The 21,839-nt window shown below is 47.1% G+C and overlaps 1 protein-coding gene across 1 annotated transcript in view; it reads left to right on the forward strand.

Annotated features, from left to right (window-relative positions):
- VPS9D1 (VPS9 domain containing 1) overlaps nt 1–21,839 on the forward strand; it is a 1,552,154-nt gene that overhangs the window by 988,728 nt on the left and 541,587 nt on the right. Inside the window, exon 8 of the mRNA XM_069635571.1 lies at nt 5,838–5,925. Within this exon, the coding sequence (XP_069491672.1) occupies nt 5,838–5,925 (88 nt within the window). The remainder of the gene's footprint in view (nt 1–5,837; nt 5,926–21,839) is intronic.

Consider the following 21,839-nt stretch of genomic DNA (forward strand, 5'->3'; position numbering starts at 1 on the left):
ATCCCAACACTCGGGGTGGATAAGTGTTAGGCAGAAACCTGTGCAGTTCCCTTAGGGACCACTGCAAAAGGCTTAGGACTACAGGTGTTGGCAGTAAACCCAATTGGTAGCAGTCTGTACCACCCAGATTTACCTGGTAGCTGTGGCTGAGCAGCCAGACTTCTCTCAAGAAGAGTTAGACAGTATATAGAGCATACAAAATAGGTACAAGGATACTGTAGCACAAGCAAACACTGACCAGAGCTTGGGTATAAAAGTATATAATTATTTATTTAAAAACACACTTGTAAAATACACTAACACTAATATGGCAAGCAAGTTCAAACACAGTCACTATCAATATATATACATCCCTGATTACTTATTGAACAAGTCTTAGTTAAAACACCACTTATTTGCAGACAGAGGTACAATCTCCTTTCTTGACGAGCGGAATGATGAGTGAAGTTTTCCATGAATTAGGGATCCTGCCAGATTGTAGTACATGTTTAAAGATTAAATCTAATATCACAGACCACTCATAGGGATTTGTTTTCAGCGTCATATTAGATATGCCATCAGGCCCAGCTGCGCGCGAGGAGCTTGCTTGGTGTATCATGGCTTCAATAGACGTTCGAGAAAAGTCTAAGTTCCAATCTTTATGATCTGATGAGATGTGATCATATTCAGCAAATTCAGAATCGGCATAGAGTCGCGAAAAATAATCAACCCATGCATTTTCCTTAACAGCCGAAAGTTGGGCATCTGCTTGTGCAAAACCATTATGATTATTCAAAAGGGGCCATATTTGAGCCGAGTTTTTATTATACATGGCAAAGGCCATGTGTTCGCTGTCATGTTGGTATATCAGATGTTTCCTTGATTTGATCCAATTTTTGTAAATGCACTTAGCTGTCTCAGATCATTCCTACAGGCCGGCGAACCCACCGCAATTATGGCTCTTCTTTGTTTGCGGTAGGCAGCACGGGCAGCCTGAATTTCATGGTCAAAGGCATGCCAACACTTGCCACGTGAATTAGGATTTTCATTAAACATATTAGTAAAGGGAAGAAGCAATTCAGTATATTGAAGAGGAAATTCTGAACTAGCATTCTCCAATACGGACATACCATAGGCTGTTACTGTTCTATGGGACCAGATGACACAAGATTTGGCACTATCAATCAGCACTGGTTGCAATCTACTAGATCTTTTGTGAAGCGCACAATCACTCTTGATACTTAGCGACAGAAGTTTATGATCACTATTTGGAGAAACAATCATGGTTAAACTCGTCACCGAATGAAAGAGTGCAGAATCAACATAGATGTAGTCAAGTGTGCTGTGACTATTGTTTCTAAACCAGGTTGTATTTGCCGGTATATCACCGAAAATAGCCCCATTGGCCATCACAACCTGCCTTTCCTCCATATAGGCTGTCCATCTACGTACTTCTTTCAAGTGACGAGTGGGAGCCCAACAATCAAGGTTTAGATCACCTAAGATGACTGTGTAGGTTGTGTCATTGGTAAGGTTAATAAGGTGCAACATTTTGGTTAGAGCGCCATAGAATGCTTCATCAGATAGACCCATTGGGTTACGATATAAATTCACCAAAGCCAAGCACCATTTCCCAACTTTAATTTTCACCAATTGCAAAAAAACATTTTCTGTAAACCAATCATCAATTTTCACACCCTTTTTTAGATTCCCAGCTACCAAGAGGCCTGATGACGGGCGACCCCCTGTGGATATGGCTGGCAGCAGAGCAACATCATAACCATCCCATATTGGCATAGATGTCAGCCATGTTTCCTGCAGTGCGATGATATGGAAATTGGTACCAGGGTCTCTAAAGAAGGAATGTAGGTGGGAGTGTCCTCTGGTATTCCAACTTGCAAGATTTAAAATGGGAGAGGTAGATGATGTTAGTGGTTAGTGTGACTCTTTCCCTGCCTGAGCATCATCTCTAATTGCAAGATTACATGCACTTACATAGATGTTTGGTATAATAGACACATTATAGCTTTTTGGAGCCACTTGTTCCGGTTCCATAGCCAGCAAGAAGCCCATGTTAAAAAGGCTCATTTTCTCTCTCCAAATTACGTTAGCAACCACTCCAGAATGCAACCATAATCTGATAGTGGAGTTGGTGAACTCAGATATGAACTCAACCTGGGCGATGTCCTTAGTAGATACATCGCGCAGGTTTCTGATGTCGCCAAAGATGTTCAACACACTTCTACGATTAAGTACATATGATGGAAAATTACCATCCCTACACTTTAAAATAAATGAGTGCGGTGAATCTTTCTGTTGGATATCAGGTTGAGACGGTCGCTCTTCGATCCTATATGGTGAAATTTTATGTGTATGTGGTGATTGCACAGGGGCTGAGCCTGTATTATTATGATTCCCAGAAATCAAATCACCCTCATTTCCCTCCGCAACAGGGTACATGCCATGTTCTCTCTCCACCACTCTCTCACGATTCTCCCCGTCTGTTTTCTGGCCAGTTGTGTTAGTTAAACCCCCATATTCAAACAAGTATGCATCGACCATTTGTTTGATCAAGGCTGCAATGTTCTGCGGGTCTTCTCGTTTGTATGGGATTGTGTTGGAATTCACAGGAGCCAGCGGTATGATGTTTACTACTGGGACGCTTGGGAGTAGCCGCATAGGCTCTTTTACTGATGTCATAATATCAATCAGTTGATTCAGTGGTGAGTGTGGCGGGGGCAATATTGCTGATGATTTGCTTCTATCAGGATTAGCCGCATTACTGTTAGTTAATAAATCCATTAACTCAGATGCCGACCGTAAATCAGTGTTATGTGACTTGGTGTTTGTCGGAAATGCTGAGGGATGAAATGGCAGAATTGTACCACCAATTGCCTTAAAGAAGGCATTCATAGTTTTTTTGAGCCCTTTAATGTTGGGCATGTTTTTCTTTTTTTTTATCATAGCTCTCGCGCCTTTGATTTTAGGCTACGTGATACCAATTTTCATGCGAGGGGGGCTTTTTTGAGCATTGATTGGCTCCTGTTTGTGGGTTGGCCTGTATATTAGGTCTAGGTATCTCTGGTTCACCCACCTGTGAAGATAAATCAATATATGATGAATCTTCAATGACATGTCGAGAAGGCTCAGGTATAGGACTTTGTACTGGACGAATAATTTCCTTAATCAGCGGTAGAGATGTCACTAGAACTTCATTGCAATAACCGCGCTCAGTCTCTAATCCTTCAATGGCCATTCCATTTTCTCTTGGCAACTTAATTAGGGAATGATTAGTGTGCTCTAAATTGAAGCACATGGTGCTTAGAGCCTGAAGAAGTTTGCGATTGGCAACCAGGCCATTAGCAAGGTCCTCTAAGATCGCGGTTTGCTTGTTAACTTTGTAATCTATTGTATCAAAGAGTCTAAATAGACTCTGAACTGATGAATTTATTGCAGCAAATGCGAGTTCTAACATGGCAGTATTAATTGCCGGAGAAGTCTGTTGTTCTTTGGCATAGGGAGGTTTATGGCAAGCTCGCGGAGTAGGCTGCACAAAAGAACGTGAGGCAATACGTGAAAGTGATATTGAAGAAGAAACAGATTCAATCATGCTCTTACAGGCTTCTATTTCTTGAATAATGGAGATGGGTGATTCCCATTGTGATACATATAGTGATATGGCAGAATCATCACAGGAGCCTAGACAAAAGGGAATGGGAGTTGAAGCTATTGGGGTAGAATTAGTAGTGGGTATTCGAACAGCTTTAACTGAGTTCAGTATAGTTTGATCCGACACATGATTATGTGTAGCTACCCGGTCACCTGGAGTTCTCGACTCCTCCACTCGGATAAAAGGTGTCAAGGATGTGCCCTTATTTATTTCTGAATTTGAAAGCGGAGGCACTCAGTGAAGGGATTATTCAGACTAATGCCTGTTCTCCGTAGATTATTCGGAGTGCACATAGTTACAGCCTGAGTTGGACAAATAGGCTGTTGTTGAGAGGCTCGTGGGGGTCCACTTAAGGTTTGGATAAACAGTGGCATATCAGTTTTTAGTGTGTACATGTTAAGTGTAATAGGCAATATACCCTCGTAATAATACGGCACAAGGTAATTTGCAAAAAGAAAAGCAACAACTCTACTTTGAAGAAGATACAAAGCAGATACAGGGTATGCACAAAAAATACCCACACACGATACCAATAAAACAGTATTATTGAAAAAAATCCAAGGCGCTATATCATGGAATGCAGGTATAATGGTACCTATTTTAGAACCAGCATTGGTCTGAACGCGTTACGGGACAAAAAAATAATAAAATTACTAGCCCTGCGCCTCCGCCCCGCGAACAGCAAACAGTACTTAAAGTACTTGCACCAGGCTCAGAGGAAGATAAAGGGATATGAAAGGGCGTGGTCACCACAGAGGAGGAGTTGGGAAGTGTGGTCCTAAGAAGTAAAAAGAAAAAGTGTAAACACAAATGTAGGAGATATATTAATGTCTTCCTTAATTATATCACCAAGCACAGAGCAGAGAAAATAAGGTCAGGCAGGCACAAAGCGTGTGCTACGTTCAAATGGTTCAAATGGCACAAAGCGTGCATTTACAGGCACAAAGCGTGCGAGTAGTCCTCCCAGCAAACAGTACTTAAATACAGGGATCTGGCACAACGTACCTACACAGTCACCTTTTATCCTTTCAAGGTCAGGCACAGGGGAGTGTAGCTCTCAAAGACGTCCTCCTGGCCGTTATTCAGTCACGTCTGAAAGCACTGAAGTCCAAGTTTCTGAAATCCAATGCAGGTTTGAACAGCACATCGAGTACTCCCAGCAAACTTAACGTACTTGCACCTCATTGCCAGCCACTTTCCAGCAAAACAGGGCTCTATCCAGTTAGAATTTAGACCTGGCGGAACCTCTCAAAGACTATCCAATGCTGATATCAGATCCGCAGGAAGTGCGGCAGCATAATTCCTGCCGCCCTTCCTTAGGACGTCCCGAGACACAGCCCTGCTTCAAAAAGCTGACAACACCACCATCAGGAGTAAGCCGATCCCAGACACTCAGTGACTCTGGGCAGAGACCCGTGAAATCTTAAGGGACCTTTTTTCCTTATTGGATCCCGCAGACTATATTTGCATTGTCATCCTGATTCTATCTAGAGAAAAGAATCTTGCCCAGGGAAGAGACTTGCCAAAGTCTGTTTAATATTATCCAAACAGTGGCATTTTGACAAACCCAATTAATACTTAACAATTACTTCACAAGGCTAGAGGAGAAATAATTTTTGGCCTAGGACAAAAGGGGCCCTCGGTAGACTCCACTCACACAAGTTGAGAGGAAAGTTTAGTATTTTCCGAAATACATTGGACAAATAATTGTGCCTGGGTCTGTGATTAATTGATATGTGCATTTAGGAGCTGTGTGTTAGTTTACAACAATATTATTGGACTTATTTTCTGGGGAGGCAATTAAGAAGCAGATTTTCTGCATTAGTTCACCCAATTCCTATTGCTTCTGGGATAAACCCATATAATTTACAAGGTATTGCTAAAAAAGGCTATAACAGGTGCAGAACCTTATAAATAGCCATTTCCGTCATATACTGTCCCCTCAGACCTTCATATCCATTTTGTTTGCAATTTCCTTTCTGTTGTTGACTTGGTTCACAGAATCCAAATGGGTTTACCTTTTCTTGTTGTTTTTCTAATGCCTACTGTTTACTACCCATTGAGTTGAGCAGTTTTAGAAAAATATACTTTAGTTCACCTAATACATGTTTCCTAGACACTGATGGCAGATGATTTTCATTCACTCTTGTAATTCTGCTCCCTTTCTCTTTTTCTCTGTATGGTCTAGGAGGTTCTCAAGCAATGTAGCCATGACTCCAGAGGAAGAGGAGCAAAGGGTCTTCTACACGGCTGTGCTGGAATATGAACAGGACAATGTAACTATCCTCCTAGGCTGCGACTAATGTTCATCACATTCCTCTCTATACAGAACAAAAGCTGGAATTTTGACTGGGCAAAAATGTTACGTAGGATTTGAAATGTAGCAGCTTGAATAAGATATGCCATTAGGGCTGAGAATCCTCTGGACCCAGAACCTAAGGAACACCATCTTTTGGTGGATTGATGAGAATCATGTGACTCAGCAGTACAGTTGACCTGTAATTGTGTTCTCACATGCAGGATCAGTAGGGGATCCATGCCTACAGCGGCTAAGGATTTAGCTAATACAAGATGAGAATACGCATCTTGAGTTTTGCCTAAATATTGTCAGGATCGGATAAACGATAATCTGTCTGGTTCCTTCTGTTGTGGAGTTACTCTCCTCTACAATCTCTAAATATTAGTCAGTCCCAGGGATGTAGTGCCCTGCAGCTTCTTGGCTAAAATTCAGTCTCGGGGATATTGTGCCCAACCTGTTCTTTACCCCAGGTCTCCTCTTAACAGGTATACAGCACCCCGCTTAATATTTATAACACACACCACAATGATAGTGGGCCTCATTATGACCCTGCCGGTCTGGAAAGAACGGTGGTGGTACAACCGCTGCTACAGTTCTTTCCGGACCGGCTGATTCCGAGTCCTGCAGGCGGGAGGTGTCACTCCCGCCAGGTCTGACCTGGCGAGTTTAACACCACCCGCCTGCAGGTGGGCATCGAAACACCGGCTCTGTCATAGACGGAACCGGTGTTTCCATTGTCCCGATCCCCATGGAGTCCTATTGGGCTCCATGGGAATAGGCACTTACACAATTCCGCCTCCGGAATTCCTGGGTCACCGGGGTCGTAATGCCCCGGTAATTCCGGGAATCACAGAGGCGGAATGGTAATACGAGTATGGCGGGAACCTGCCGGTTTTTCCGGCTCCGTTACTGCTGGATTCGTAATGAGGCTCAGTGTCTGTCACACTTCTTTGTAACCTAGAATTATGGTGTTCCAATTCAGTACGAAGGCTTTGATGGTCTCCTCAATCGCACAGGGATTACTCGCACTCTTGCCTTGGCACCGTCTCCTCTATGCCTGTCTTCCCTTTACAGGATAGTGTCCTGTTCACTATTTTGCTCAAATAAGCCATCTATGGCCATTCTCACTGTATGATCTTATCATTAACCTTTTCGCTAAGGGTTATAGTGTTTTGCACATAGGGAGAATACAGTGTATGGGTATCACTGGGTAGACTCAGGACTTAGTGGATCAGAGGAGTCTGCGTTTGGTGCTCTCCCCTCTAATTTCTCGACAACTGCCCAGCTTTCTGTCCCAAGGACCTGATGGTATCCACTCCACTCTAGCCCTCAACCCTTTCTTAAGTATTCCACGTAAGCACTGGCTCCTGCAGCAGCACTCCTGGCTTGTCCAGTCTGTCACATAGTGTTGACCTTATCGGCTTTTTCATGCTCCCATGCTGCTCTCTTGCTTTTCTAGCCTGAGCTCACTACCCTGTTGTCATGCTCTCTTTTTGATCCCCTTATGTGCTTTTTTGTATTATGCTCCCGGATTTGTTGTGGGGCCAAATGTTTCCTACTCACACTGGGTATACATTGTCTGAGCTGTTAAAATGGCAAAAGGTGGAAGTCTTGCTCTACAGAAGTCTTTGCCCTGGTTTCTCGCTAACCTGGCTGCAACGTCTTTGCTGGAGAATGGTTTCTGCAGCAACCCCTGGTGTGTGGGAGCCTTCCACTGTTGCCACCTCCCAGCCTTTGGTTCACTGGTTAATTCCTTGGACCTGGTTCTCCATTTGTCCAGGTCATTGTAGGAAACTAACACTCTTGACGCTGCCTCCAGTCTGCATCGCCTCCTCCAATTCATCAGTGTCACACGTCTGATAGATATGCATATGGTTTGTTGGTTCTTGCAGAGTTCTGGCAGCTTTTAACAGCTCCCAGTCTTTCTCTCTGATGCTTTTACCCTTAACTGCGTGTTTGATCCTGGGGAAACTCAGCCTTCTCCTTCTAGGTTCTCTGACACTCTGGGCACCATACATGACATAATTTTCATATAGGTTAAATAAAACTTCCAGATAGCAAAGGGAAGACAGGACCTTCAGGTTCAGACAAGATATCACTCAGGCCCTTTGAATGAGGGTTGTCGGCTGCATTCCCCATATATTGCTTTACCGCCTCCAAGGAGCGTGCATCTCTGTCTCAGAAGCTCTGCTAGACTGGCTATTCTGGGTTGCAGAGGCACGTCTGTGTCAAGTGACGGAGATGGTGCTCTGAAAATCTTCTTTAATGAAATGGGAAGTCCTGCTTAGCATAATAATGTGGAATACCTGATGTACATATTTAATACATTTGGGAAAGCTACTAATATAACTAACTAGTAAATGGGCAAATAGCATTTCTCATCTTGAAAGGCAAAGATTTAAGTGTAACCAAATGTAATATAGCAGAACAATGAAATTAACTTGAGGCACAACAAAATAATTAATGTTGTTCAACTAATTTGAATTTTTGTGATGAAGTCCAAAACCTTATTCTGAGGATATTGTGAGGAGCCAGGAATGAGACACAGAGAGAGAGAGACGTCATATATGTGGTTACAGACTTTTATTAAATGATAAGTGGTTGGAAAATGCCTCACTATCCCTACTTCTAAGAGGCATTTCCCTACCTCAGCCAAAACGTAAGGGTCTGTCTAATGTCAAGATGTCCAAAGCAAACACTGTCCTGTGTACGAAATCCTATCCTTGCCCTCAAATTCTAAAGTAACTGAAATGTGCAAAGGGGTAAGTTCTCTAGTCTTGAAGGTGCACAAATGTTCAAGAAATAAAAAATGCACTGCAACACAAAGTTCCCAATGGATAAGGTTCACAGTTCTAGGGGATTGTGCCTTCCCCAGGTTGCTGTTCTAGATTTATCAAGACTCCAAAAGGCACAAAACCTTCTTGGAGGTTTTTTGGTTAATAACAAAAATACTTTGTATTCCAAAACAGTTTCAGATATAAGTTCTGACTATACAGGATACCTTGTACACTCCCATGCCAAGTTCCTTTCCACTTCAACCTCACTTAATTCACTGTCATGGGTTTACCTGATGTATTCCTGTGCTAGGACGTCTTTGGGTGGTCAACTTTCTATAATTGCAAACTTAAGCTTTGGCCTGGTATACTCTCCTGCCAGGGCTTATAATGTACTTCACTTTACACACACTTGCAGACTTGGGTTTGCTTGGTATAGTCTTCTGACAGGATATTCAACATGGTACGTTATACACACACTTGCAGACTGGTGCTTTCCTGGTATACTCTCATGCCAACGTGGTACCAACGTGGTACAGTTTACACACACTTGCAGACTTGTGCTGGCCTGGTATACTCTCCTGCCAGGGCTCTCAACGTGGTACAGTTTACACACACTTGCAGACTTGTGCTGGCCTGGTATACTCTTCTGCCAGGGCTTTCAACGTGATACACTTTACAGACACTTGCAGACTAGTGGTTTTGCAAAAGTTCACGGGGTGAAGGGTTTCTCTTTCTCTCCCCTCAACCTCTTTCGGTCTTTGCCTCCCTTGTGTCCGGGCCCTAGACTCACAACTAATATGTTTCTGCAAAGGTTCACAAAGTGAGGGGTTTTCTTCTACTCCCTTGACATCTCTCTGGCTTTGCTTCCCTTGAGTGCGGGTCCTAGACTCCAGTTATCTCTTAGACATTCAGTTGTTGATATCACAGATCAGCCATCTAATATATTTCAGGATGACCAAGATGACCATTATTATGACCAATTGCAACAAGACCAATTGCAACAAGACCAGGGGGATGATGGTTAGGGTACGCGGCCAGCAACTGCCACTCATGAGGATACAGATGAGCCAGATATAATTTTTGGAGACGATGATCCCATAGATCAGCCCGGCGACACATCTCCTATAAATTAGCAGCTTTTTTTTAATGACCTGCTTGGCAGCTGAACCTTTGCAAATTCAAACTCGAGTCATTGCCAGACTCTGATTTTGTGGATGACATCCTAAAAGAAAAAAGGCCTGTCAGCCAATATATTCCTTTGTTAAATTCCATTAAAAAGAGAATTGCACCTTCCATGCTTACTCCATCCCTTACGTCTGCGGTTAACCCTCGGGTGGAGAAAATATTGAAACCCCCACCTTCAGACCTTCTTTACATCCGGGGCCATGTTAAACCTGATTTTCTAGCGGTTACAACTACTAGAAAATGTATATATGTCCCTTTCTCCAGCATTGGATCTTTCATGGATTCACATGCTTAGAATATTCCCTGTCGTCAGACTGGGACCCCTCGGTACACATATATAGCCTTTTCCAATAGGAAAACTTCCGACACTTTTGTGTCCTATCTACGTCCTTTTAGGACCCGCCTACGCATGCTCCGTAGGCCGTCCCCGTATAAGAGGCCCGCCCCCGCGGTTCCCCTTCAGATTTCAACCGTCTCCAAAGTAGTGGGATCTCCTCGCGTTGTCTTACTATTTTGTACAAGGTTGCATTACTGGAATTTGAGTACAGAAAATGTCCTCCGTGTCAGGAAAAGCGCTGTTCCGCCCATGCGCGACGTGCGGCTTGAAAAAAGTTTACGAGGGGGACAGACATATGGATTGTATATATTGCCTCCACCCTCATCATTCGGCGGATAACTGCGACATATGCAAAGGGTTTTCTCAAAAAACCCTCAAAGACAGCAGTCGACGACTGGTGGCATGGCTGAATGATGGAGTGGGGGCATACCCCCCTTCGGAGGTAGGCTCCACACAATCGGCGAAAACATCACACCGCGCTACCTCGTCGGAACCACCGGCGAAGAAATCTCGACCGACGGAAAAAGAGTCGTCTGGAAGTCACTCAACTAGAGACTCCTCGTCAAAGAAATCATCTTCATCAAAAAAGCATGAAAAGGAAAGGAAATCCTCCTCGGGCGATCATCATAGATCGACCACGAGTCGAGAGTCGAGTAAAAGTAAGTCAAGTGTGGAAAAGGCGGAACCGCCAAAACCACCTGCTAAGTCACCGTCGTCGACGGCGGCCCAGTCATCGGCCTCCACCCTGCCACTTACGCAGGTGGCATCCACCGTCCCACCGACAACGACGTCGACGATGGCCTCGTCGACGGGGGTTCTACAAGCGACCTGGAGGCCTGAAGTTTTTGATCCGACCCCCCCGGATACTTTACTACAAGAACAGGCTGTGTTGCTGTCCTCGGAGGACGAGAATGAGAGAATAGCTGGCCCAGCAGACCTAGGGCTACGAGTGGCTGACAAGTCGTCGACGAGGGGATCCGTAATACCGGTATCTGCCCCTCTTCTCAATCCTCAATCTGTTTTGTCGTTGGAAATTCTGTCCACGCTTCAGTCGTTGTTACAGTCGTTGGACCAGAGACTACCTCAGGCAAACCTGCCACAGTCACCCGTCGACGAGCCGGGCCCGTCCCGTCAACCGACGCACCTACGCACGCCAATCTCAGCACTGGCACAAGAGGAAGGTGAGCTGCCAGATTCGGAGTCTGACAGGGGAGCCATGTCGGATATCTCATCATCCCCCTCCAGGGATCCAACCTGGGAGTCAGAGGTGGAGTTGGAAACCCCTAGAAGCCCAGCTCACCAGTCCCCTCCGGACGACATTGCGTCATTCCATTCTATGATGGAGAAGGCATGCAAAGAATTTGGTTTGTCCCAGGAAGAACAGAAAAAGGACTGTTTTTTGTTCGACTACATGGGTAAGAGAAGGAGGTCTGTGTTCTCGATACCAATACTAGACCATGTATGGAAGGAGGGGTTGCAGACAATGTGTCACCCGTTTTCAGAGCCGGCAGTGAAAGGACGCCTGGAAAAAAAGTTTAAGGCTCCAGAGTCTACCCCCAAGTGTTTATCCTCCCAACCAACGCCAGACTCGGTGGTGTCGGCGGCAGCGGCGAGGAAGGCGAAGGCCCAGCACAAGTGCACGACTCCTCCTGAGAACGAAGCGAGACGCCAAGATGCCTTTGGCAAAAAAGTGCTCTCCGTGGGAGCGACCACAGTAAAGGCCGCAAAATCTCTGGCAATTGTTGCCAGATACGATAGGGAGATGTGGCACAGGCTAGCTCCGTTGCTTGATCATCTTCCGGAAGAGCATAGGAAGGCAGCGATGCTACTCGTCCGAGAAGGTGAGGAAGCCTCAAATCACACAATAAACATTGCGGTGGACCTCGCTGAGTCAGGCTTCAAGCAAGTCAATAATGGGGTCGTATTACGTCGACAGTCATGGCTTAAGTGTACCTACTTCAGGGCAGAAGTACAATACAAAGTTTTAGATATGCCCTTTGAGGGAGACCTTCTTTTCGGTGAGAAGGCGGACGAAGCCCTAAAGGGAATGAAAGAGGACTCGGACACGGCACGTTCATTGGGTGCCCTCCAGAGTGGCAGAAACTACAAGTCTTTTCGTCCCTTTAGGAGGGGCTTCAGGTAATTCATGATTCTCTGCATCTGGATACAGATCCTTTGGCAGATCAGCTTACCCCTCCCAGGGATACAGACGTGCCTCCCAAACGGCAAACCGTCGCCGGAACTTCCAGACTTCCAGGAAAAGACCATCATATCCGTCGTCGTCGAGAGACAAGCAAAATAAAGATCAGCAGTGACATACAACACACCGTTCTGGGGGGAAGAGTTTCAGCATATGTCGACGAATGGGAACGAATAACGACGGATCAATGGGTGCTGGATACTATAAGAAACGGACACTCTCTACAATTCAAACACAGCCCTCCGCAAATTCCACCTGCGTTCACCGCTCATTCCCATCTGAAGATACTGCAACAAGTTGTAACACTCATGTTAGCAAAGGGCGTGATAGAATTAGTTCCAACATCACAGAGAGGTCAAGGAGTCTACTCAAGATATTTTGTCGTAAAAAAGCCGAACGGCAAATGGCGTCCCATTTTAGACTTACGCGATCTCAACAAGTCTTTAAAGAGCCTAAAATTCAAGATGCTCACACTGCAGGAAGTGATCCGCGCCGTTCAAGAGGGGGATTTTCTAGCGTCCCTGGATTTACAGGACGCGTATTTCCATATTCCAATGTGTTGGAAACACAGGAAATTCCTAAGATTTGTAATAGGGCGGACTCACTACCAATTCACGGTTCTTCCTTTTGGGTTCAAGACCTCCCCCAGAACGTTCACGAAATGCCTGGCTCCAGTAGCGGCCTGGCTAAGGAATCAAGGCCACCATGTATACCCATACCTCGACGACTGGCTGGTAAGGGGATCCTCCCCAGCGTCGACCAACACAAGTTTACAAGCCACCATGCAGCTTCTACAACAGCTGGGATTCGCCATAAACTTCGAAAAATCATCTCTGCAGCCATCGAGATCGCTGGTATTCCTGGGGGCACAGTTCGAGACCCAGTTAGGGCTAGTGAAACCTTCTCTCGACAGAACCTCAAGACTCAATCAACAAGCATTCTGACTACGGCGAAACACCAAGATCTCAGTGAGAAAATAAGTTTCAGTCCTAGGGGCCATGGCATCCTGCATCCATCTGGTGGAAAACTGTCGCCTATTCATGAGGCCAGTCCAGGAATTCCTTGCGGACCGATGGACGCAGGCTCAAGGATCGTGGTCAGACAAGATAACCATCAACGACGACAAGCTGCTTCGGACCCTTCAGTGGTGGCAGAGTTTCCACAATCTGAACAACGGTGTACCCCTACAGGAGCCAGAGTTTCAGCGAACCATAGTCACGGATGCGTCCCTAACCGGATGGGGAGCTCACATGGGTGCTCTCCAAACGCAAGGTCGCTGGTCTCCAACGGAGTCACTCCTACACATAAACGTGTTAGAGCTCAGAGCAGTACGATGGGCCTTGAAGGCATTCCTACCACACATCAAGGGCTCGCGAGTACGAATACTGACCGACAATACAATGGCCATGTTTTATCTGAGGAAACAAGGAGGGACGCGATCAAGAACTCTTTCCATAGAAGCCCAGAAAACATGGCATTGGGCATTAAAGCACAAAATTTCCATCGTGGCTCATCACCTTCCAGGAGTGAGGAACTCCCAAGCAGACTCCCTCAGCAGAAGCATGGCCCAGAAACACGAGTGGGAAATGGACACAGTTCACCTGATGAAAGTGTTCGAGAAATGGGGTCACCCCCCTCTGGACGCCTTTGCGACCAAAGACAACAAGAAATGCGAGCAATTCGCAAGCAGATGGCCTCAAGAGGGCTCCAGGGGGGAGGCATTCTCCTTCCCATGGACGGACATGTTCCTCTATGCTTTTCCCCTGTTCCCCCTCATACGGAGGACAATACAGTGGATACGCAGATACAATTGCCGGGTAATTCTAGTGACACCATACTGGCCAAGGCAACCGTGGTTCTCCGACCTGCTTCACCTGTCGCTGGAACATCTCATAGGGTTTCCGAAAGTCCTGAACCTACTATCCCGGGACAAAGGCAAGGTGTGGCATCACGACCCGGACAGTCTCAACCTTACAGCCTGGCTCCTGACTTTTCAGAGTTCGGTGCTTTAGACGTTTCGGAGGATTGTCAAAAAATTCTGCAGGCGGCTAGAGCCCCTTCTACAAACAAATCCTACTCCTATAAGTGGCGGAGGTTCTGTGAATGGTGTAGGGGACAACAGGGCCTACCACCGTTGTCGGTGACGCCGGAACAGGAACAAGTTCTACCTTACCTGCTCCTCTTGGCGGAGAGGGGATTATCCTTCACATCGATAAAGGTGCACCTGGCGGCCATCTCGAGGTTCACAAGGAAAAGGCAGTCGTCTCCTCTATTTAGCGACAGACTTGTAAAACACTTCATGAGGGGTTTATTTCGAGCTTTTCCCCCGGAAAAACGTTTCCCCCCGACTTGGAGTCTCAACACAGTGTTGGCAGGCTTAATGAAACCGCCTTTTGAGCCTACGGCCACGTCCGACATAAAATTAATTTCGTGGAAGTTGGCATTCTTGATTGCTTTCACATCAGCTAGAAGAATCTCGGAACTGCAAGCGCTGGTCGTAGACCCGCCATACCTAAGATTCTTTAAGGACAAAGTAGTCCTGGCAACTAATCCTATGTTCGTCCCAAAAGTTCTGACAGTGTATCACAAAGACTCGTCCATTGTTCTCCCTACTTTCTACGCCACACCACCATCGGCAGCAGAAAAAGCTGTTCATACCCTGGACGTTAAGAGGGCTCTGAAATTTTACCTACATCGTACACAGGAATTCAGGTCTACTAGACAACTGTTCGTCGCATATGGTCCGTCGACGAGAGGAAAAGCAATCTCTAAACAAGGATTGGCTTGATGGGTCTCATCAACGATTGCGTTTTGTCACTCTAAGGCCGGAAGGCCACTGCAGGGACATCCTAGAGCCCATTCTACAAGATCGATGTCCTCCTCAACAGCTTTATGGGCAGGAATTCCGTTAACGGACATATGCCAAGCTGCGGCATGGTCAGTGCCCCACACGTTTACCCGCCACTACTGCCTTGCCAGGAGCATGTGGACGAGGTGCAGATGGGAAGAGCTGTCCTGCGCCATCTGTTTCAGTAAGGTAAGCTCCACGCTGTGGAGAATCTGTTATCTACCTTTTTAATGACAGTTTATTTTATGTGGGTAAGGTTATATGAGGTAACTTATTCCTACTGTACATATGCATTGTGTAGTATGTTGAGGGTATATTACATTACATTCTCACCGCCGTCTCAAGTGTTACTGCTATACAATCTATTCTAAGCATGTGAATCCATGAAAGATCCAATGCTGGAGAAGGGAATAGTTTCTTACCTGTAACTCCATTTCTCCAGCATTGGTATCTTTCATGGATTCACATGCGCCCGCCAACCTCCCCGGAATGTAATGTATTTGATTGATAAATTTAACCCTTCCTACTTTGGAGGGGCCGAAATCTGAAGGGGAACCGCGGGGTGGGCCTCTTATACGGGGACGGCCTACGGAGCATGCGTAGGCGGGTCCTAAAAGGACGTAGATAGGACACAAAAGTGTCGGAAGTTTTCCTATTGGAAAAGGCTATATATGTGTACCGAGGGGTCCCAGTCTGACGACGGGGAATATGCTAAGCATGTGAATCCATGAAAGATACCAATGCTGGAGAAATGGAGTTACAGGTAAGAAACTATTCCCTTATCAAACGCAGAACACTTCCAGATAAAGAATGTAAAAAGCTTTATACGTTAGGAATAATTGCTAATAATACCACTCCTTTAACTAGTTATTATGGCACACATCGGGGATTCCTTCAAGCCAATTTAGACAATGGGCCTCATCACAAGTTGGGCGGTATCCCAGCGTATTTTCCGTCAAGCGCTATTTGCACTAACGCCACGATGTCTGGCGGAAACAACACCAGATCATGAGTCGGTGTGCACGCACACACGGCCAAGGCGTTAACGCAAATAGCGCCCGGCGGAAAAAGTGGCTATGAACCGTAAATCCAGCGCACAATACGCTACCACTGAGCCGCGGCACTAAAAGCGTGCACTATTAGCACCGTCGGAAACGCGTCACCGCCGGAACGGTAAATAAAGCGGCGACCATCTTGGAGATCACAATACGCTGAAAAACGCAGCCACTGTAAGCCACCCACTCCTATAAAGCTTGGAAAATGTCACAGGGACGTACCAGGGGCAAGTCAGCCTTGGACAGGCTGCGAAAACCCAAGTTCACAGACCAGGAGCTTGCCATACTTGTTGAGGAGGTTTTGGGCCATCAAGAAGAGCTGTATGTCCCCCAGCAGCGCAAGACAAGTGCACTGCGGAATGCACAGATCTGGAGACAAGTGAGCCAGAGGGTGTCAGCGGTGGGTCTCCAGGCCCAGCACAGGAGCAAGAGCATGGGGGGAGGAGGACTGGAGGAGGGCCAGCACCACCACCACCCGAAATGATAACTTGGGAGGAGCAGATGACCACCCTGATAGACATGGGCACAATCAAGGGAGTCGGTGGAGCGGAGGCAGGCACCGACACCCAGGAGGCTGCAGGTGAGTACACCCCCCTGAAAACTGCATAATCATGTTAGGCCCACCCCTCCAATCCCAGTATGTGTTTGCAATGTGTGCGATGTACCGCAGCCACCCATAAGTGCCCCCTCGTACCACCGTACACTAGCGTCCCCTGGTACCATAAGTCCCTACAATGTATCATCCTAAGCCCCAAGGGAAAGACATACATGTGCATGGTACAGGAAAGTGATGTGTGGGTGCGTATCAAAGCCCCCCCTTGCACAGTGACATGAGAGCTGTGCATTCACAACAGACATCTGAAAAAGTCACACCAACATGTCCAAGCAGTGTCCCTCCCCTGTAGCACGTTCCAATAATCACCACATGGGGGCTGACTAATATGCAATGGGAAAGCATGATAGAAGCTGTGTCCTAACCCACTGTAAGGCATGAAATGCATGATACTAATGTAAGCTGCCCTCAACTCATACTACACCCTATGTACCCCACAGGCACGTAGCGATCATCACAGGGCAATGATGATGGGGAAGAAGCATCCACATCCAGCCGCATGTCCCGATGCCCATCAACCAGCACCACCAGTCCGTAAAGGGACCGGCATGAGAAGGCAAGACGCAGGACACATCCTAGGTCGGCTGCATGGCGTCGGCACCTCGAATGCCGGAAGCCACCACAGACATTCAGGATGTGGAGGGAACCACCAGTGGGTCTAACTCGGATGAGGGCTACACATCCATTGCGGTATGACACACTGCACTGGTGTCCTCACCCTGCCGGAGTGCCATTCATGAGATGGGCAGACCTCAAGAGAGCCCGGAGCAGGCACCAGTGGAAGCACACACTCCCCATGTACCTGCGCGTGTACATTATGTCCGCACACAACTTCCTATGGTGCCCCTGAAGGCAGCCCCTCCCAACCGCAGCAGCCCCATCATAGATGCTGCCATGTCTCCCAACAGCTCTCCTGGCCCCCGTGCACACCTGTCAGTCCAATCAACTGCCCACCTGACAGACCCATCGTCACAGGAGCTGCTGTGATGGGGTGGCTGGATTTGATAGAGGCTCGACAGTGGAGAATTGAGGCCATGTCGGCTGAGCACAACCACCACATCAAGGCAATAAGCGGGGCCATACGCAATGCTGCCAAGACCATGGCACGTGATAATGCGCGCCCCCGTGGAGTGGTGGAGGGCTGTACAGCAGCCCTGACAGGATTTGGACAAAGAGTACACAAGCTGTGTGAAGGCCAATCTGCACATGCTGAGCAGATGCGGGAGGCAAACAATCTGCTCCGCCAGCAGCTGCAGTTTTCAGGAGCGATTCCATCTAGCTCTATAACACCCACAGAGGGATCCCTGGAGGTTTCGCCCAGGTGCCATTCTCTGCGCAATCTTCCCATGCCGCTCACCAGAGGGACCCGGATGTGGGAATTGCACACAACCATCCTAGATGGACATAGCACAGTTGTGCCGAGCCATGGAGACATGGACCCAATGACACTGTTTTGGGGTGTTCTGAGGGGGAGGTGGGATTGTGTGCTGGTGTGTTCACAGGAGGGAGGTGGGATTGTGTGCTGGGGTGTTCACAGGGGGGAGGTGCGATTGTGTTCTGGGGTGTTCACAGGGAGGGGGGATTGTTCAACTAATAATAAATCCTGTTCATTATGCATACAGAGCATGGACATTCATGATTTTGTTAAAGTACTCTTTATTTTACAAGTGAAATGTGTTACATGTACCCATCCACCGGATCAAAATTAATTGTCAATCAAGGCCTGTCTGGCCAACCTCCTCTCCCTCACCCCATCCCTATGTGCATGTGCCCTGGCTTTGAGCTCATTTTTATCATCACTCACATCCCCAGGTGGCTGGCCATCAGAATCGGGGGCAGTGGCACATGCTTGCGACAGCAAATGTTGTGCAACATGGCACATGTAAGTACGATTTTTGCCAACTTTCTCTGGTGCATACATCAATGCCCCTCCCGTACGGTTTAGGCACCAGAAGCGTGCCTTCAGCAATCCAAATGCCATTTCCACACAGGTGCGTATACGCCCATGGGCAATGTTATATGCCAGCTCAGCTAGAGTGTGTGGATTCCGCACAGGGGACATGAGCCATGTGTACTGCAAGTATCCAGAATTACCTGCAAGGGGAGAGAATGCAGACATTAGGCCAAGGTTAGTTCAGTGGGTGTACAAGGCTCAGATATCAGTGACATTGGCAGCAGAGTAAGTTTGTGTTAAAAAGGTTCATGCTTCTCAGTGCAATATTGTCATACATCCTTCGCCTTCCTGGACATGCATGGGCTGAGGTTTACATGCAGCAGCGTATTAATTGATATGTTAATGCTTATGTGTGTCAGACTCATGTAGTACACATATGCTGTTTTTCATATAGCTACTTTCATTTTGGTGTGTGCTGTCCAAGGTGCAGTATTCAATTAATGTACTACTTACTTCATGCACCACCCCTGTCTAAATGCCACAGTACTCTGTCCCTTATTTCTGGATGAGGGTACCCTTATATCTGCATGTTCAGGCGACATTTTGTTAGGCTATGTGTTGTATCTCTTCTGTGTCAGGATGAGGAGCAGCACTGCGACACACACAAGATGCCTTGTGGTAGTTGGGCTCCCATATGTGAGTGTGTTTTCACAAGGGTGTGCCATTCAGGGTGTGTTCAGCTGTGTGGAACGGGTGCAAGGGTTCTTGTGCGGGGCGCATGCATGGAAATGGTGCTGTGCTGCCTGTGTCTCCTGCTGGTATGCAGGGAGCCCTGTGTGTATGCCCACCCCCAACAGGTGTAATTTGGCATGCATTTCAGACAAGATTTGTACTCACCCAACATCCATGTGTTTTGGCCTCTGTGCCTCTCCATGTAGGCTGGCAGGGAACTGTTGCGCAGGACCATGGAGTCGTGGGTGGATCCTGGGTAACGGGCGCAGCAGTGGGTGAAGGTTAGGTCTGGACTACACATCACCTGCACGTTCATGGAATGGTAACTCTTACGGTTCCTGTAGGGTGCCTTATGTTCCCGGGGTGCTACTACTGCTACATGTGTGCAGTCTAGGGCTGCTATGACGTTCAGGACTTGGGTAATGGCATGGAAATGTGCCTTGAGCTGGTTGACCTGTGCCTGTGCTGCTGGCAATGCCATATGCTCATTGACATGGAGCAGCAGTGCATCCAGCACCTATCCCAGCACAGCACTGAAGGTGGACTGGGCCATACCATGCATCATGGCAGCGGTGTGTTGGAAGCTGCCAGTCCCGAGGTCTGTAGAACGGACACAAGCTTCACAAGTTGGGGCACAGCAGTGCTGATGGCTATACGGCTGCCTATGTCAGCCTGGATTGTGTCCAGCAACTGGGTGAGGATTGCCCTGTCCAGCTTGTACTTGGTCACCAGCTGCCCATCAATGTTGGCTTGACCATGGGGATGACTGGTCGCTTTGCTGGTGCTGGCCGCCGCCTCCTCCTCCTCCTTCTCCTTCTCCTCATCCCCACCACCCCCTGTGCTCCCAGGGCCCTTGGCTGGTTGGCAGGGCTCTGTAGCTCCAGGCGCAACAAATACATGTCCACATCAAGGCTCCCGCTCCAAATGGCAACATGGTGTTGGGAAGGGTGTGTTGTGCATGGGTGGGGATTTTGTAGGCCTCTGGTGTGCATTGTTTTCACCTGGGCTCTTATTGCTGTCTCTTCCCTGCTCCTGATGGTGAAATGGTGTTGGGAAGGGTGTGTTGTGCACGGGTGGGGCTTTTGTAAGCCTCCGGTGTGCATTGTTTTAACCTGGGCCCTTATTGCTGTCTCATGTGTTCTTTTACCTCCAGCATTTGGCCGGGGGTATTTTTGGCGGTTTTACCACTGGTTTTCTGGTGCTAAGAGTGCCAATGCCAGACTTTTTATGGCTCTGTAATAGCGCGTTTGGTTGCCGTTTACAGTTGTGATCCGGCGGAGCAGTACTGGCGGCGCTAATACTGTTTCCGCCAGATTTAAGGGTTACCGCCCAACTTGTGATGAGGCCCACTGTCTCAATTACAAAAGATTGTTAAAGAACGAAGGTAGGTCATACACAACATTTTAAAAAACAACAGGCAGAATTCTCACAGAGGGAACTTTATGAAAACAGCATAATGGCTTTGTAATTCCGATTTTAAACCAGAAACTTAGGCCACCCTCATTAATATGCCAGCAGACGAATCTGTCCTGTTTGGTAAGCCTGTAGGTGATGCTTTAGAAACAGCTAAAAAAGAGCACAATACATTGAAGACTTTATACCAGATCTCCAACAAACCTTATGTCCAAGGGGGGTATTCAATACCCACCGGCCATTTCGTTCCCAATGCTTCTCAAGCCCTGTGCAGACGGGGGTTCTCCTCTGGCTATTTTCCATGGTACAGCAATTAGAGGCTCCCCTTACCCCACAAATAAATGACTCCACCATCAAGATCCTCTCCCATGCATTCCCAGTTGGAGGCCGAATTACTCAATTCACCCGTGCATAGGTGGAGATAGCATCTGATCAGTGGGTGTTAACGACAGTAGCCAACGGATATTCCATCGAATTCCTTCAAAAACCACAACACCATCCTCCAAGAGCAAGAAGGATGTCACGTGAACATCAGCTCATATACAAGAGACTTTACTACAAAAGGGAGAAATAGACCTTGTCCCTATTCAAGAGGTAAACAAAGGTATCTATTTGGTGTCCTTCCTGATACCCCAATGGGACTTTGCCATGCGCCCTGTATTAGATCTGCGTCCTGCAAACAAGTATATCAAGCCAAAATATTTCAAGATGGCTATGCTACAGGAAGTAATCCCACTTCTAAGACAAGGGGATTACATGGCAACATTAGATATGAAAGATGCATACTTTTATATCTTTATTATATTTCAATGTTGCCATTGCACAGAAAATACCTAA

The sequence above is a fragment of the Ambystoma mexicanum genome, chromosome 1q (genome assembly GCF_040938575.1).
Source record: "Ambystoma mexicanum isolate Mex_15411 chromosome 1q, UKY_AmexF1_1, whole genome shotgun sequence".
Taxonomy (NCBI): domain Eukaryota; kingdom Metazoa; phylum Chordata; class Amphibia; order Caudata; family Ambystomatidae; genus Ambystoma; species Ambystoma mexicanum.